At 36.1% G+C, this 18,109-nt stretch overlaps 1 protein-coding gene across 1 annotated transcript in view; it reads right to left on the bottom strand.

Annotated features, from left to right (window-relative positions):
* Window positions 1–342: 342 nt before the first annotated feature.
* The window catches only part of NDUFS4 (NADH:ubiquinone oxidoreductase subunit S4), a 46,596-nt gene continuing 28,829 nt past the window's right edge, over window positions 343–18,109 (bottom strand). Inside the window, exons 3-5 of the mRNA XM_072359458.1 lie at window positions 7,735–7,907; window positions 3,750–3,823; window positions 343–1,352 (exon numbers count right to left, since the gene is read on the bottom strand). Of these exons, the coding sequence (XP_072215559.1) occupies window positions 1,249–1,352; window positions 3,750–3,823; window positions 7,735–7,907 (351 nt within the window). The 3' untranslated portion in view covers window positions 343–1,248. The remainder of the gene's footprint in view (window positions 1,353–3,749; window positions 3,824–7,734; window positions 7,908–18,109) is intronic.

The following is an 18,109-nucleotide window of genomic DNA, read 5'->3' as shown; positions in this document are numbered from 1 at the left end:
AAATGGTTGATTACACTGAAACTGGGTATAAACATTGGTTTAAACAAATGTCAGCAGGCATATAGGGCAGCTGGTTAAAACTGAAACAAATTCGAACAACATACAGTAGTTTTATGCCTTCTTTTTGCTAAAATTCAGTGGATTGCACTTACACTATTCATGAGCTCTGTGAAATGTTTCGACAGTTCCTTTTGTGAGAACTGCTTGAGATAAAAATTTTAAATTGCATATCAAAAGACATATCCCTCCCCCAATTTATAATAAATTTCTCTGATCTTGCACTGATATCTCAATTTAAACACAATTTAAAAGAAAAATAAATAAATCAAAAGCCACAGGTATGTAAGACAAAGTATTCAAAACATGATAATGTACATTATTGCAGTCAATGCTTTATTGTCTTGTAACACACACTGGGTTTAGGCTATATATTCAATACTCAGGCTGAGATGCTATCATCACATCTCTTGTTAGGCAACAGGAAACTTCAATGCAGATAAACACATAACTAGCAATAAAAAACACAGAGGAATAATTACATAATATGTATATGGTGATGTTGTGTGAGGTATTTGGACACTCTTTGACTTAATCTGTGAATATTTAACTGGGTTTGTTTCATGATAGAAGAGCAGCATGGGGAAATAATTAGAATCTCAGTCTTTGACTAAGTCTCCTGCATATTTAAGTCAAAAGCAGTGGTTTCTATTTACCTTATTCAATCCTGTTATTCAGGAATGATGACAATATTAATTTGCACAAGAAGGAGTTTATACAGCACACGTTGATAGAGAACCATTTAAATTAAATTATGTTCAAATGTTAAATTCTGCATCTCATTCTCTGCTATTCAACAGACAAATTTGTCTTATGTACGAGAAAAAACCCGCATTTGTATTGAGAGACTTTGTACATGCTGGAAATTTAAACAAGATATTAAATATAAAATTACTGTGAAAGATAAAGCCCAACCTTCCTTTAAAGTTGCAGCTGATCGCAAACATTCCTTTTGATAGATTCCTAATGCAGCAATTTTTTTACAAGTATGAACACCCCAAATCTCCTCTATATATAGGGAAGTTTGTAACAGGTTCAATTGGAGACATCAAAAACATTTTAAATAGACATCACAAGATGCATTTGTAGTTTAAAGGTCAAATTTATTAGGAGATTAAGAGATGTATTATACGTGGACTATAAATACAGCACAGCTGACTTTATTCACAGTCAGAGACAGCCAATGCCAACTTATTTTGTAGACACCCTTGTTCTTTTGTTCCAGGAAAAGTTTGCACCGTAAGACTTGGATTTAGGTTTTGGAATCTTCTTTTCTTCCACGTCATAGCTCCAGCCTAGGAGTTGTGGGGGAAATGGTGAGGGGCAGTTGGGGGGAGACAAAAATAAAAAAATAAAAAAGAATTTTAAATATTCATAGCATACAATATAAAGCAAATGCATCTTAAACCTTTTAACTTTAGTATCTTTTTCTCCAGATAGGAATCCACTATGTTCCTCCTTTGCAGCTGCCAGCAGGGAATACAGAAGTGTCATGCACTTGACACATGCCTGTTCTAACAATTGAGAGACTCTGCATACCTCAACTTTCAGTACCCCTACAGAAAACTTGACAGTCATCAGCAAAAAAATCTCAGCAGCGAACAATGACCATTTCTGTATGCAGTTCTGCAAGTTCACAGCATTGCAACTCCAGAGCATCATGAAGGTACTAATGCTCTGTGTAAGCTGGGACAAAAAATGGAAAAAGCTAGGAAACAAAAAAAGGTAAAGTCACAAGGTGGCATAGAGAAGTCCAGTCCTCAAAGTTTGGAAAAGAATTGAGACCATGGAAAGGCAAAGAAAAAGGAAAGATGGAAGGACCAAGGTTAGGAAGAGCAAAGAAAATAATTCAACATGAAAAGGGAGTACAATGCTAAACTTTTTATAAGATCATAAAAAATGAAAAGAGAAGGGAATGAAGTGATAGAAGACAAGTAAATTATGCGATAGTTAAGCAAGAGAAATGGTAAAAAATGTCAGAAAAGAGGAGGTGGAGACATCAGTGTTTATGTAAATCAAAATGCAAATCAATTGCAGTCTCCAGGTGCTTGGAAAGTTGCCAGGGCAGCACTCAGTATTCCAAAGTTTGGTCTCTTCAGCTGCAACATCTCACTCAAAGTTGAAATACTTGAGTGGAAACTAGAAACGGTAAGAGTGCAGGTATAACTGATATTGATAAGAGGATATATTTCTTCCTTTGGTTAAAATGAAATGTCATTAAGTCTGAAAAGGTTTAACTTATACCTGAATTTCCACATTTGTTATTCACAGGAAGTGCCCAATTTACACATGAAGACATTAAAGCATGTTCTGTTTTTAGGGCAGGGGTTGTCCTGTCAATGAGCCTCAATTTAATGTATTCACCATCGACATAGAGAGGTTACCTCCAATTATAAGGTTGAAACAATATTGATTTTTCCACAAGAAACACTGAAGCAAGCTTTTGAAAACATATTCTTTCAATCTGCAAGAGTACTGACTTCTGCCTATTGTTCCGGTTAACAATATAAGCTTGAGTAAACAGCCAGAACTACATCCTGAGACAGACTTTGGTATCACAACATTATAACACCTAACTTTGAGGCACTTGACTGATGGAATGGAATCTACAGCCTCAGCTTATTGCTTCATCATTTTATACACTAGATAGTGAGGCACTGAGTGCCTCCAAGAGATTTGCAACTGCCAGCACCATGACTTGGGCTGCTATATCTATCAAAAATCCACTGTTAGTTACATCTAACTTTGGACTGCAAGGGGTTGCCATATTTGACAAGACTTCACACTCTAGAACAGCCTTAGGCACCTTCAGTTTTTCAAAACAAACAGCAGAGCTCACTTTTATAAAAATACCACAGTGGAGGGGGAGATAATTCTTGTCCAGAACTGTCATACAAGCTAAGGGGACAGAAAGCAGACTGTACTTTCTCTGGAAGAACATTCTTACCAGATGACTAAAGGCTACTGTGGCATACCAATCTCCACATCCTTGTTACAAAAGCTGAATGTTTTTCAATAGTGATGTCAGATTGAACAAAAAAGAAATTAGGTCAACAGTCTAAACTTTTAATTTCATCCAGTTACAAGTGTTTCTTCCTTGTTTCAATTTCAGACCATCCTCAGCAGTCATGCTTTGGACAGAGATCTCTCCTGCTACTGTATACACAATGTTCTTATTCTAGCCACAGAGGATGCTTCAGAAGAGACAGGTGAAAAGATAGCTCACCTGAAGTTCCAAAGTTCTTAAGTATGAACTGTATTAAAAATGAATCCCACTTTTATCGGAATACCTACAATGTCTAGGACTTGTGGAAGATAAACTTGAGGTTTTTAAGAATTTTGTTATGTAATAGTTCTCACTGAAAGGACAGAACTGTGTTCCTAGACTTACAGATTTCAATTATATCTTAGCATAGAAGCTAGGTGCCTGGCACACTTTTCAGCTTTTTATCTGCAGAAGTTAATCAACCTTTCTAGTTTTAACTGGTGCAAAACAGAATCGCTGAATAACTCTACACATTAGGTCTGATCAAGAATCATTTATCTCTAACTAACCTGGACCACATACTGATGAAAGCTGTAGAATGCTGGAAACATTTAACCTGGCTTTAACTCAGTTATACCAGTTCCATATACCCATGAGAACTAAGCAGCAAACCAAATCTATTGTATCTCATATGTATAATACGTACCATTTTTTTCAGCAAAGGCAATGGCATCTTCCTTAGTAGAGAAAGTAAGAACCATGTTGGATAAAGGATCAGCTCTGTAAGAAATCAGATGACCAATTTTAACAACACCTGAAACATAAAATAACTATAACTGCATTTCAAGTGCCAGCCAAAAGCTATACTGCACATTATTTTGTAATACACCATTTCAAAAGCAGACTAAAACATCAGCGATTCAAAATTCCTACATTTTTATTAGTTCTAGGATTACCTTTTACTCTGTGTATAGCACTTTTTTTCATCTTTCAGTTTGCTGAAATTCCCAACTCAATGCAAAAAAAATGTTTTAAGTTTTTTAATCAATAAACTTGTTAAACTACTTACTGAGGTTGTAATAAGTGCTTTGCAACAATCCTTTTTTATGTATAAGTGGTGCAGTCCCTCTCTTTTAAGGAGAATAGGAGGCTTAAGGAAACTTAGAACAATTTAAGGAGAGAAGAAGTCTGCTGAGCAGTCAGCGGGAGAATAATGGTATGAAGAATATCAAAGTGAGCAGAGCAGGAATTAATGAGAGATTGAAGAACTGAAAAGTTGAGATTTGAAGTCATGTGACCTCCAAAAATCACTCCAGGATGGCAATGAGATCTTAAGCCATCACTGAAAAGAAAGTTCAGAAACTTAAACTGCTAGCTAAGCAGTTACACTGTGGCTCTTTACAATTACATTTCTGAAAGAAAGCAAATAAGGGAAGAGCTTTTTGAAACAGATTAAAATCTCAGTAAAAACCAATACTTTTGTTTTGCTTTAAAAGCTTAATTTAAAAGCAATGACAAAAGGTGAAGAAGTAGGGCTCTAAAAATTAATCTATAGGACTTCCATAGATACAAGATATGGGCTGCAGGAGCACAAGGTTAACATAGTGCTTTCCTGAGCCTGAGAAGGCTAGCCTGGGAGACAACTGCAAGACAAGACCAAATTGCAATCAACTATTGAAGGAGCTGTCTCTGACTGTTCTCTCTTTGGAGCTATAAGGGTAAATGAAGAGAAAAAGCAACCAAAGATACATTGAACTCTATACAATAAAGGACAAAGACTATGACTGGAAGTGGGGGAGGGGAGAGGGGGAATCTAGCTTCCAGCAAAGACAACAACGTAATTTTATCTGATATATGTATAAATCTGATATATTCCCCAAGAAAACAAACAAACAAAAAAACCCCACACATTGGATAAAAGCAGAAATTCCACTGTGACATACTACTATGCTGAGTTTTTCTAAAACTACATAAATATTTATCATATAAAGGGAGTATAGAGAATTAGGGACTGTGAATTAGTTCACAGTGTGATCAAAGGACAATCAAGCAATCTAATATATCGCAATATTTGGACAGTTAATGCTTTTTGGTCATCTCTTCTGTGACCGGATTCTGCGGTTGGAAAAATCTAGTCAGTGCTACTGAGCAGTTAAAAGTATAATTTAAGTTCAGTGTGTAGTACGGAACTTGTACCTGTTCGTGCTGCACATTTGGTGAAAGCCTTCCCAAACATGAGCAATGGAAATAATGAAATGAAGAAATCATGTGTTCTGTTTTCCTTTATGTACATCCTTCATCCAATTTAAACACAGCTTTTTCATTTCTTTCTCTGAATGAGCTACCCAAGTATTTAAATTTGTGATAATCTGTGAGTGAACAGCAGAGTTCAGAAAGGCCAACATGATGTCCTGACAGTAGCAACAGTGCTACAGGATTTCCTGTGCTCTAGGCTGTCTATCAGTGATTGCAAATAGGAATTCCACATTTTGTTCTTTTTATATGATCCTATGCAATGGGAACCATATGATTTCTGTGTTTCTTAACTAACAGCTTTATGTTAGGTTTTACTCAAGAACTATTAATTTACTTTTCTGTAATGAAGGCTTCCAACTAAAACAAAATGACTCAGATCTATTTTATTTAGATCTGTAACTGTGTTACTTGCACTGAAAAAAAAAATACACTACGAAGAGATAACAATAATAAATAGATACTAGAAAAGAAAACTAGATTGTAAAATGATGGAAATAAAGCAAATACCTACAGGTAAATAAGTATACTGAGTCCAGAGAATAAGGGCTCATCACTAATTATATTACATTATTCAAAATTAAATGGCAAAATTGTTCTCTGAAGAACAACTCCTGCAGAAATTAATCTGAAGAGAGGAAATTTGTTATTTTTTTCTGGGAGTTGAACAGTAACTTGAAATTGCCAGAACTTCCACTAATATTTCTTGTGAAAGCTCTTTAAAGAATGAATGGATACATAATAGTTTACAAAACCCTTGACCTAGCAGCGTCAATTCACAACACAGCCCTCACTTTTGGCTGATCTGGAGCTTGTTTACACAAAAATATTCTTTCCCTTACTGCAAAATAAAAATGCATTCAGGGATGGATTAATTCAGAACAGCCATTCCATTTTATATACCTCTGCTAAACTCACTCCAGGACAATTTAGTGTTCAAGTAAACCCTTAATAACACGGCACATTTCTCTAGGTGGACAGAAAATTTAAAAGCTGTTATTTTGGCTGAGAATGTTCAGAATCCCACCCAGAAAATAAGTTGTCTGGAGGGGGTACATTCCCAGCAAAGAGGAATTAGAAGAAAAGTTAAATTAAACCTGAACTGTAAAGCTGGTGTTACTGGCACCTGTTACAGTGCTGTAATCTGCGCAGGGTATAAATAAACCATACAGTAGTGGCTAGACACTTTGTGGGGAATATAAGACAGGTGGGAAAGGTGTATTGCTGGTCAACAGTCTATTACCTAATTAAGGCCACTGCGAAACAACTCAATCATGGCTTGCTAAATATAGTGGCTACTTGCAGCAATGGAATCACACCAGCCAAAAACACGTTAGATTGCTGAAGTCTCACACAGCAATTTAAATATGTTTAAGACAAGATGGTGAAAAACCCCAAAACTTGCTAAGATGAGGATCATTACATGAAGAAAAAGATTTAAAAGAAGTGTTTTAATGGGGAATTATAATACAATTATTTTACTACTTAGTTAATATTTTTCCTCATCTAATGATGTAGTACCTCAGCTTTCCTAATTTCTTTGCAAGGCTAATACAACCAAGACATAACAGGCTGCAAGTATCATAACTTGATTTCAGTGTTATTTTGAAAGCCAAACTATTAGAAATTTACGATACTGATAATTTTTTTGGGGAAAAAAAACATCTCTATATATTTCATATTTGAAGATTCCAATTTAGCTTCATCAGCAGTTTGTGTTCTTTAATTGTAAGTACCTGTATGATTTTAGCCAGAAAGTTTGAGAACATGTTGTATCCTTTCTGAAGTCTGAAGATTAATTTCTATTGTTTGATATTTGTTTGCAGAGAATAGTTAACTTTTCTGAACAGAAAAAAAAAATAAAAATAGCTGCATCAAAATTACATCTCTAAATTTTTGAAGTTACCATAAAATTAGTACTCTTCTGGATTTGGGCATATTTAAGGCATTTACCAGTCATAATAGCAATGCTGAAACAAATGGGTGTTTTAAATGTGTGCTTGTTAAAAACTGACTGTAGCTCTTTAGCTCCTCATTTCAGATTTTTAGGATTTTTATAAAACTTTGTAAAAAGAAATTCCAATTGCTAGATATCATTATTTTATGCATAATCAAATTTAATATATGGAACTGACAGCTGAGAAAGATTTACTGCTTCAGGTATCCAATAACCTTCCTTCCCTAGTGCTGTTATACAGCAACAATACTCACAAATACAGTAGCTGAAATTTCTGGGTAACATTTTTCAAACTCTACAAGAAGACTTTGTAAACTAAAGTCTGTATTTACATGATCATTAATCATATGACAAACAAACCTGACTACCTACTTGACGCAAGTGCTGTAGACTTACAAAAAGAAAGACAAATTCAAAATGTACATGACTGGTATAAGTCAGACATAGAAGAAAAGCAGCTCCAAATTCAGTAATTACTCACGTAGATGCCCAACCCATCAGAGGGTTCTCCCAGCGCTCCCTGTTGTCAAATTCCATCTTCCATTTCTTCGTATTGTTAACTCCTGCCTGCATTGCATTACGTGCTGGAACAAAAATGTGAACTCTTCTGGTTTTGATGTGCTCATCTGGAACACCGGTTAAAGTGGAGATATCCTATTAAAACACAATGGAATTTGTAAAAAAAGGGGTTCATTATGAACTAATGTTATGCTTGTATTTTTTATTTCCTATTTTTAATTACAATATGAGAGTTTTGCAGAAGCGTAGACTATGAGTCCAGTTTTATAATGCTGAAGCAGTTTCACAATTGGGGCTGCTATCATCCTGCTTCCCCTGGCTCAACAAGATTTTACATGGATCAGCCACCTGAACCTGCTCATCTCCTACCTATACAACAGCCACAGCCAGGGGTAGAGCAGGACATCCCCTCCAACCCTCCAACTGCAGCTGTGAAGCCAAGACTGATCCAATTTGCAAGCTAAAGCTACCATGGAATTATATCATAAGCTCTTTCTTTACCCTTATAAGGAAAATTAGAGCATACACTCAAGCATGGACAAATCCCAAAGTTTTACGTTAGTATCGGGAGCCTGAACCAAATATGAGCAGGTCTTCCCACCAAGATTCTTGCCAGCCATTCGGGTGTGACAGTGTAAATGCTTTCACTTGGACTTACGGCTGAAGACAACTAACTAACATCCAGACTGAAGCATAAAGCTATGCTCAGCATGAAGGAGGAGGCACAAGTTATATGTTCTACAATAATCCAACCACCAACATGGCAGAGCAGGCGCTGGAAATCATCTCTCTTATTTTTCTAACCATTAGTTAAATAAAGTTGACCCCTCTTCTTTAAACTGTAAGGCCAAACATGTCACAGGATGCGAGCACCTGATTTTGAGAGTTGTTTCTTCTCAAGGCTACCAGTTGATTTTTAAGCACAGAACAAAATTTCTTGTCAACTCCTCACCTGACTTTACTAATCCCCTCTCAAACTGCAGGGCTTTTATTTGCCACCCCCCCACTTAAACTCAAGATACATAGATCACCGCAGGCTAATTTGGTACCATTAGTTCCTCACTAACAGCAAGGGCTCTAATGCCCAAGGCTCAACAACCTGTGTCAGCCTGAGAGCACATTTCTTGAACAGATATTGTGCACTAATTTGTCATTTTCAATAAGGAAGTTTTTCCATGATTTTGCACCATTTGCCACTGGTAACACTTCGGTTTTCTTCTGAAGGAAAAAACGATTTAGAAGATTCCAGCCTTCCAAACCAAACACACGTTGCATAAAGTCAGAAGTAGTTTACCCTCTTGTCTTAAGGTTTGGCTTCTGTGCACTCTACAAATAAACATAATGAAGATAAAAACTAAAGGACCACAAAAAGCAGTCTAAAAGTATTAGCTGACTTTAGTATGGAAAAAGATAAGTAAAAATCTCACATGAACTGCTATGAAAAATTACTCTCAGCAGCATCTGATATAATTAAAGTGAACTTTCTCTTTAAAAACTAAACAGTAATTACATAAAATTAACCTGTCAGTTCACCCTCGTACAGTAGAGTGCAAAATCAAACATCAAATCCATCTCTAAGGATGCTAAACTACTCCTGTTCCTTACATACTTAAAAGGCCAGTGGGAGCTCCTTGGTCTCCCTCCCCTTCTCACTCTGGAACCAAGCAGTAAAGTAGTTAGTCCAAAAAACAAAAGAACCCAACAGAACGTTGGGCACATTGAACTCATCTCACCAGCAGTGGCATGACTCGCATGAAAAGGCAAAAACATGTTTAAAGGAAACACTGTGGCTTTACAAGTCTGTAGCTACCAAATTTATGGGATTTTGCTTTAAAGCAAACTTAAAAGCCCTTGGTGCTGACTCCACACCATCATTAGAAATGATGCAAGTCTTATATTTTTCTGTTCTTCAGCAAATGGACTCAGGGAGATCAGTCCCTCGAAACTACAGCACGTCTGAAGCATTTCATTTGTATTTCCAGTTAAAAAAGAAGGCAAAACAAACAAATGCACACACTAATTTTTCACACTCTAAATGTTCTACACAGACTACCAAAAGGCAACTGTCCAAATATCTTACCAATTCCATTAAAAATGCTTTCATTAGGATCAAAGAATGTTTATTTTTAATAAGAGTCTAGAAATGATATGAAAGACTATCACTTAGTGAAATGTTGCAACACACACAGAACACCTCCCAACAGACAGACTGGCATTTCTGACTGCTGAAGCTTGAACCACAGCTTCAAGAGGAAATAGCTTCAAGTTTTCTTATTTGAATTGGCAAACAGCTTTGTTTATTTATTTATTTATTCATTTTAATGCAGTAGAAGACTTGTGTGACTTCAGTGTGTTTATAAACCTGGGCCACTCTAGTACTCTTGAAATATGTATTTTAAAAAACATGCCCTGGTTGAGAACATTTTGCATTGTTCTCCAGTAATTTTATTTTGCCTATTGAAATAATCTGGACTTAGCTATGTGCAAACCCGTCTGCTTGTTATCACCAAATACATTCAAATTTGCAAGCCTGGAAATGGCACAAAATCATAAACATATTTTTCCCTATCATAATTCTCAGCAACTTCTATGGCCATTGTCAATTTTATGCTTCAGATTTGGAGGTCTTTTAATTGCTCTAGAATTCTCTGGGATTAAAATAAAATATCGTATAAGCCAGTATTATGGATGCATTTGTCTTTTGAAGCTCTCATGCTAGAAAACCATAAGAACACTATGTATTAGTGCATACAGTACAATTTAAAAACTCGTTACTGAAAACCAGTAAGCACAATATGTATGAGCAAAATGTTGTAAAAAAAAAATGCCTTGACTAGTTCGTCTGTATGAGAGCAAAACCAAAAGTAGATCAAACCCCCAGTCCCTACAAGTCATGCTTTTTGGGCACAAGTCCGGCTCCAAATCAGTTACTTTACCAATAATATAGGATTAATCCCATAAAAATTATTTTCAAGGTAAAATCTAAACCTGCCTACTTTCAGAAACTAAAATATCTACATAGTGTTGCTAGCTCTTCACACTTTGATTCATTATAGCTGAAGTTTCCATGCCTTCTGGGAATCCAGCAATTGTTTATTGATATCTTCCCCATATTAAAACTGGCAATTGAACAGACAGTTGTTAGGACAATGAGTTTCTGGTTTCTGAAGCCCAAGTTGTCCTGACATAAAATCACTGTTTTTGCTTGCTGTAGACGTGTAAGGTACTGTAGCATAGCTGAGCTGTTGCCAAAGATATGGAATAAAAAGGCTTGGCATCTATCACATACTTGACACCTAAAGAGCACAGAAGCTCTAAAATTCCTATTCCCTGTAGGCGCACTCTTAGTCTAGACAAACTGATTTCTCACACTTTTAAAATGCATTACAACACTCTATTGTGATCATTTCATCCACACAGCTCCAGCTAGTGACAGAAGAACCTGTCCTTTAAGCGACATTTCAATGGGCTAAAGCTCCCGCTCCAAGATTCCATTAAAACAATATAATACTTGAAAAGAACTGTGCTGCACTGGGTTGAACTCTCTACTGTGTCTTCAGAGCTTTGTTCTGAGTTCAAGTTCTCACTGAAACTACCTGTGAACCAACTTTCCAAAACAAAGATGTTTTTGACAGCTATTTTCACACTACTATCTTTTTCTTTTTTTTTTTTTTTTTTTTTTTTTTTCCCTTAAAAGTGTTCCTTACGGAATTTTGCTCCATTAGCATATTAAAATATTAGTGAGGTGTTCAGCATCACAAATTCTAAATAATAAGGTGACAACATAAAAGACAAGATCTGAACTGCATAGCTTTACTTTTACTAAAAATTAACAATTCTGTTTCAAACTTTACAAACATTTTGGTTTTGGTAATATAGATCCCCTCTTTATTATTTTTAAATAGTAACTTCTTAGTATGCACGTTTGACATTTTGGATCTTGAAATAGGTTGGGAGGGACAAAACACTTTTTAAAGCAGAACAAATTGCAGCCAGCATCCAACTGCCTACAAACCACGAGGACTTTGTGCCTTTATTAGAACTTACACTATTTAAAAACACTGGTCATGATTGAAGAACTGGTAAATCTGATCTGGAAGGAGTAATAAGAAATGGTGGAAGAGCTACATAGGAGGAAGAAAAATGGGTACACAGGCGCAGCATCGATGAAAACAGGATTCAGCGTAAATGTGACATTCAAAGGAAAGGAATTACGTCTTCAAGAAAGTTCCACACTCACAACAACAGGACCAAAAAATAAAAGTAACTGAACTCTGCAGTTCAAGGCAAAGAGATAAAATGATTGGAAATATCTCTGAAATGCTTTTGAATGGGTGAGTCAGGTGTGCTGAATGGTATCATATTTCAACTCTGACATTTCTCCACACATTGGCAAAAAGTGTACATAACTGCTATCAACTACCTACTGTTTAGCATCCCTCTTTTTTTTCTTTTCTTTTTTTTTTTTTTTTTTTTTTTTTTTTTTTTTTTTTAATAAAGGAAACAGGGAACAAGGAATGGGAAGTTGATGTCAAAACACAGAAAAACCTCCCAGCAAGCTTCCCGCAACCACCCAGGATTTAGAGTCTTGCTAGGCGCTCTCTTTTCAATACCAGAATTTCACACATTTCAATGACCATTATGACTTCAAAGAATCAAATTTTCATCATTGTCCGTCATCTGCCGGTTGATTTGTATAAAGGAGTTCTTCTGCATGCACTCCAGACAAAAGGCTCCTTACTTTCGTGGCTATATATCAAATTTAAAAGTTCTGTTTGTGACAGTTGTGTCTGTGGTAAATTAGGGTAACACTGAAGGAGTGCAGCTGCTCTGCAGGAACCTCCTTTTTGGCATCATTTCACTTAAATAAAAACTGAATAATTAGCTTCTGCCTTTATTAAACCACAAAAATGCCACTGGCCTTAGTAATTACTTCCGGTTGCCCCACCTACTTAACCTCAGGAGTTTACACTTGTTAGAAACGAGGGAAAGAAGCAGTTTTCTGTACTTTATGGGAGTCCACAGCAGCTTGCTTGCTTTCCCATCCCCAGAGTGTTTTACTATCCTGAGTGCATGAAGTCTGGCTGTGGATTTGTGTTGCAATATACTTTCTGTAGGAGCTATGATATGAAAGCACAGTCTGCCTTACATAAAAGCCACCAAATAGCTGCTGTGACATAAGCTTTTTATTTAGTGGGCTCAGCTGCTTCAGCTGGAAGTCAGGATGACAACATATTTCTGCACTCTGCTACACTATTTTTGAAGTAAGTGTAAGAGTACAAAGTCTACTACGGAAATTGTGAATGGAACAATGGAGCAGAATGAACTCAGCATGGTCAGACAACATTTATCTAACAGCTACAGACATAACAAGGGGGAAAAAAGTGTCTCTGCCCTTAGGAAAGTCTGTATTACACAGAATACTGTTTTCTTTCAGGCTTCACAATCTTTTTGCATTATCATAGTGATCTGTGAACAACACGTGGAACTTAACATCTGTTCTCCCATCTAACTAAGCCGCAGATCAATAAAAAACTTCAGAAAAGGAGTGAAAAAAACATATTTAAAAAACAAGAAACCAAACACTGTAAACACGAAACTGGATTCACTAATAATGCCAGCAAGATAGCTTCCATTTGAAGAACATGTCTTTCCATAGGCAGTTCTGCAGAAAACCCTAAAGAGAAACTGGGTATCGGGAAAAGGATATGAAACTGGCACTAATGGAAGCAGGTATTATCACACTAATGGAATCACTGTAAGTGGAAAGGAGTTGTGAGTACCCCAAACAGCCCATCTACAAGCACTATCAGCTTCAGCCAAACTGCTGATCAGTTTGCATTTCACAACCAAGGAGCCACTTGTTTAACAGCCCTGGTGGCCAAACTTTCGCCACTGTCAAACAACCTCCTTGAGAAAGTCCTTGTCACTCCATTGCACAAAAACTCACTCATGTTTCTTGATATTTTGTGTGCCCAATATTATTTCATTCTGGTTGAAAATCACAGCGTACCACATCCGATACACCACCATTAGGACAGTGTCACTTGGAATTGCTCAGAGAACAAGATGAAAGAGAAAGCAGGCATAGACAGTTGGGAGTTCCAAAAATCACAGCTGCTTTGTACAAATGTTACTTCATTATAGTAAGCAAAAAACTTCCTCCTCCCCAACCAATCTTTCCATTCTTCAAACAGTTATACTCTGAGTTGCATTCCCAAATTGCCCATAGACATTTGTTCCCAGCAAGTCACAGAAGAATTGTGTTTATAAAAGTGATTAACGCTAAAATTTATGGCAAAGTCTGCTAACTTTTGTGTTTTTATGAGTTTAAACCACAATGCTTAAAATAAAAACAAAACTACAAGATTTTGCTTCTTCTTGATAGCTCAACAAACCTCAAAGCAGAGAGGTAGTTTCTTGGCAAACCATAATGCATGGCAAACTTGCAAAAAATGCCTACTATACAGTCTGTACTTTTGATGGACAGGTAAACAACATTTTGAGACTTAGAAATAAAGCATTCGAAACACGTAAGTTCCACTTTCTAAACAGACAGGTACCTCATGCTTAGTATAGCTTTTTTTTCCTGACAAGAAGGAGTCAAAGAGCAAGACAAAAAGCAAAACAAAACAAAAAACTATTTAATGTATTTTTTCCCCTGTAACTGTACCTCTTAGTTTTGGGTATCCTGTCTGGGTAAAGGTCATGAAAGTAAAGAAAAAAAGTGTATGATTTCATAGTTTGACAAAAATTAAGAAAGTCATTGCTAAACACAGGAAAGTAAGACTGGTCAGGAAAGGAATACTGGAAGAATGATATATTTTATAAAAATAGATGTTTCGTCTAGTAATGATGTGAGAATTCAATGTGGCCGTGACATTCTTCAGATTGAGAAAATTATAAACAAAGTGCTTTTCCAAAACAACAGGGAAAAAAGCTTCTGAATTATTTATAGCCAATCCTGTAAACTACTTTTTCTTACAACACAGTAAGTTTTACATAGCACATACTATCTAGGATTCATTCAAAGCTTATGTAAGTAAATCTTTTGCTGACACGCACACAAGCAACTGGCTTGTTTTGTGTCATTATTTGTAAGGTATTTAAAAATACACTGCTCCTACAGTCAACAATTTTTAAAAGTTTCACAATCCTTAAATTAAGAACAGAGAAATAAAATCAAGTAGTTAAGAATACGACAGCAGCAGCATTTTTAGACCATAAACTTTCAAATTAAAGGTGAAGCAGACTTACTTTACCTGCATTTAGAAAGTCTTTCAGTATATAAAAAGAAGTTTCAATCACAGACACTAAAAGTCCTGGCCAACAATCCATGGACACTGGCAGTATTTTCCATATTTTTTGTGTGCTGCCAAAGCTGTTTTAGTGAAGTCCTTACTTTGAAGATTCACTAGAAGTTATCTGTATGTATGTGAGGAGGGGAAGTGGTCTGATTTCCGTGAGGTGTATGGTTGCCATGCATTCTTGCAGTTTTGTGCCAAAACAGATAGTTGCAAATGATCCAAGGGAGAACAGCATTCAAAAGCAGACAGTGAACTGGGGTACTATTTACAAATAAGCACTGCAATTGCTCTTGTGAACCTGGGCTTTTACAGAGGCAATTCATAATCCAGACAGCAAATACCTTAAAACATGAGCTGCTGAGTTAAAATTCTAATGCATGTCAAAATTTTAAGACTTGATAACTCCGCTGAAATTTCTTACAATACAGCTGTAAACAACATCACTGCAGCATATGGAACAGCTATGGTGATTCTATTTAATTAGCTAGCAGTCTCCCTGGGCTGGTAGCTAGGGCACAAAATACCTAAAAAATTTAAAAGAATTCCATTATTTTGCATTCCAGTGTTCCTTTCGTTTCACTTCCTAACTACCTATTTACTCTCTCCTTAATGGTAGCTGTGGAACACTTACAGGGGATTTAACTTGAAGGGTTAAAATTTTAGTAACTATGCAGATTTCATTAAAAACAAACAAAAAAAGGGAAAAAAAAAAAAAAAAAAGGTATTCATCAGAGGTTTGCATGGAGAAAGCAAAAAGTACTGTTTTAAAATTCAATCTGACAATACAGTCACAGTAGTGCACAGAGCACTACAATATCCAGAAATCCTGAGTTCATGTAAGCGAATGCCCGCTTCCATTGTGATGCATGTTTTCTTTTCTTTACACCTTCTTTATAATTAAAGTGATTTCTGTGATCTTTGTCACAAAGTAACTAGTGGTTTGAGACACAGGGGAGAAAAACAGAAAGCAAATCCCCAATCAAGAAATGCAAATTACGAGCGAGATCCCTTGTTTGGGCATGCTTTGAAAAGTTGCATTTAAGAAGTTAGAAGGAAGCCAGACCTGTTAAAAGCTGTTCCTTACCCTAATGCAAGATGTAATGCTCCTATGTAATATGCATGGACTTCAAAAGTTGAAAGCGGGTGCTAAATAGTGTACACAATTTCCATACACAGCAGGTAGTGAAGCAAGAAAAGAAGGGACACAGTTACCCTCATTAAAGAGATGCACAATAGAGAACTGTTATGCAGTGCTACCATAGGAAGGTCTATGCATCAGGGATGCTGAGGCTATTAACAGCTTAAATGTTCGCTATATTTTGTTAATTAGTGAACACAGCTTTTAAGCCTTCTATGTGTTTTAGAAAGATCTTTTCGAACAATAACAGATTCATTATTTCCTGTTGGGTTCATGAGGCTTCAACTGTTTAATCATAATCCATAAACATGTGACTGAATACCACTGAACAAAAGCTGTTTCTTTAAATTTACCTGTATGGTTAAAATGCAATCAATCTACAACCTTCCTGTAAAAAGAAGTATCATAAATAGTAGGTGTTACTGTTATTTTATAAGCTCTTTGTGTGTGTGTGTGTGTGTGTGTGTGTGTGTGTGTGTGTATTTTTTTGTTTGCTCTATCTAGAAGTTTATTGTAATTTGTGCATAGGCCTGTAGGTCTTAGCCTTAAAGGTTACTTACAGGGCAGAAAATCATGATCTTCTATGTTTTAATATAATACCAAAACCTGTCATTAAGATAAAAAGCTTGCTATTCAAATTCAGTGATTCATTTTGATACACTACAGCTTTCTTTTAAGCATTCTATTCCTGGGGGGGGGGGGGGGGAGGGGAAGAGGGAAATCAAAGGAGAATACAATGTGCAATTATGTTTACTGAACAGTGATAAAACAGTAAGATTTTTATTTTTTTGAAACAGGCATTACAGAAGAAGATATTCAACCTTTGACTTATCAGACAGTCAGAATTATTTGACCCAGGAATGCTTTTGAATGGAACTGGCATGGTGGCAAAAATGCGTTCCCCTAACAGAACTATAAAGAATAAAATATGAGTGCTGACTACATTTTATCTTAAAAATGTTCTGTCCAGTTGACATGTTACTCAATGAAAACTTTCAGATACATGATGATTCTGGCCTGCACTGAAAAATTCTGGGTTTTTGTTGTTTGGTTTTTTTTGCTTGTTTTTGTTTTTTAATTTTACATGAATACATATCCAGGATGAGTCTATAATGAAAAACTGTCCACTTCTTCACAAGCTGTTAATAGGAATTACTCATCATATCCTTAATTTGTATTTTTAACATTTGCAGCATAATAATAGTATCTTAAGAAAAAGATATGCTATTAATTCTGCATGTCTTTGTCAGTGCTTTGTTAGCCAGAACTTGGTAGAGATTCCTTAAAATTCATGTTCTTCTCAACCCAATCTTCAAGCTAATAAATAATAGTATAAAAGTTATTTACTCATCAAGCAAAGGTGTTCTTTTGCGCAAAAAGCAAACAGATGGGCATTATGGAATGGATAGAATTATATGTTGAAACTGAGCAGCTTCCCAACAGTGCTTCACTAGACCTGACCCAAAAAATTCTGTGGTCTGAACATTAGATCCTTTCTCTGTGGTCCATGTCAGAATTCATTATATGGTCCACTCAGAATTCAACATTCATAATTCAAGAAAGCAGCTGTAAATTAGTTCAAAGGCACTTAACAAGCTGCCTAGAATTGGAAGACCATCTCTTTACATTTCATCATTGATCATCTGAGTAGAAATATCTATTGCAGAAGCACAAAACTCTACTAGAGCATGCATTGCACCTCTCCTGTTCTCGCCCAAGATACTCTAGGATTCCCACAGGATTATGGGGATGCAGTTCTCCCTTCCGGACATGGAAAACTCTTCTTTTTTAATAAAACAGTACAGCGAGAACTTCACAACTAGAAACAGCCCTCAAGTCTACAAGCAGGACTTTCCTAGATAGTAAGGACTTTTGTCTTATCTGCAAGAACT

This window comes from Excalfactoria chinensis, chromosome Z, assembly GCF_039878825.1.
Source record: "Excalfactoria chinensis isolate bCotChi1 chromosome Z, bCotChi1.hap2, whole genome shotgun sequence".
In the NCBI taxonomy this organism is placed as follows: Eukaryota; Metazoa; Chordata; class Aves; order Galliformes; family Phasianidae; genus Excalfactoria; species Excalfactoria chinensis.
This window is presented reverse-complemented; position numbering and strand designations above follow the sequence as displayed.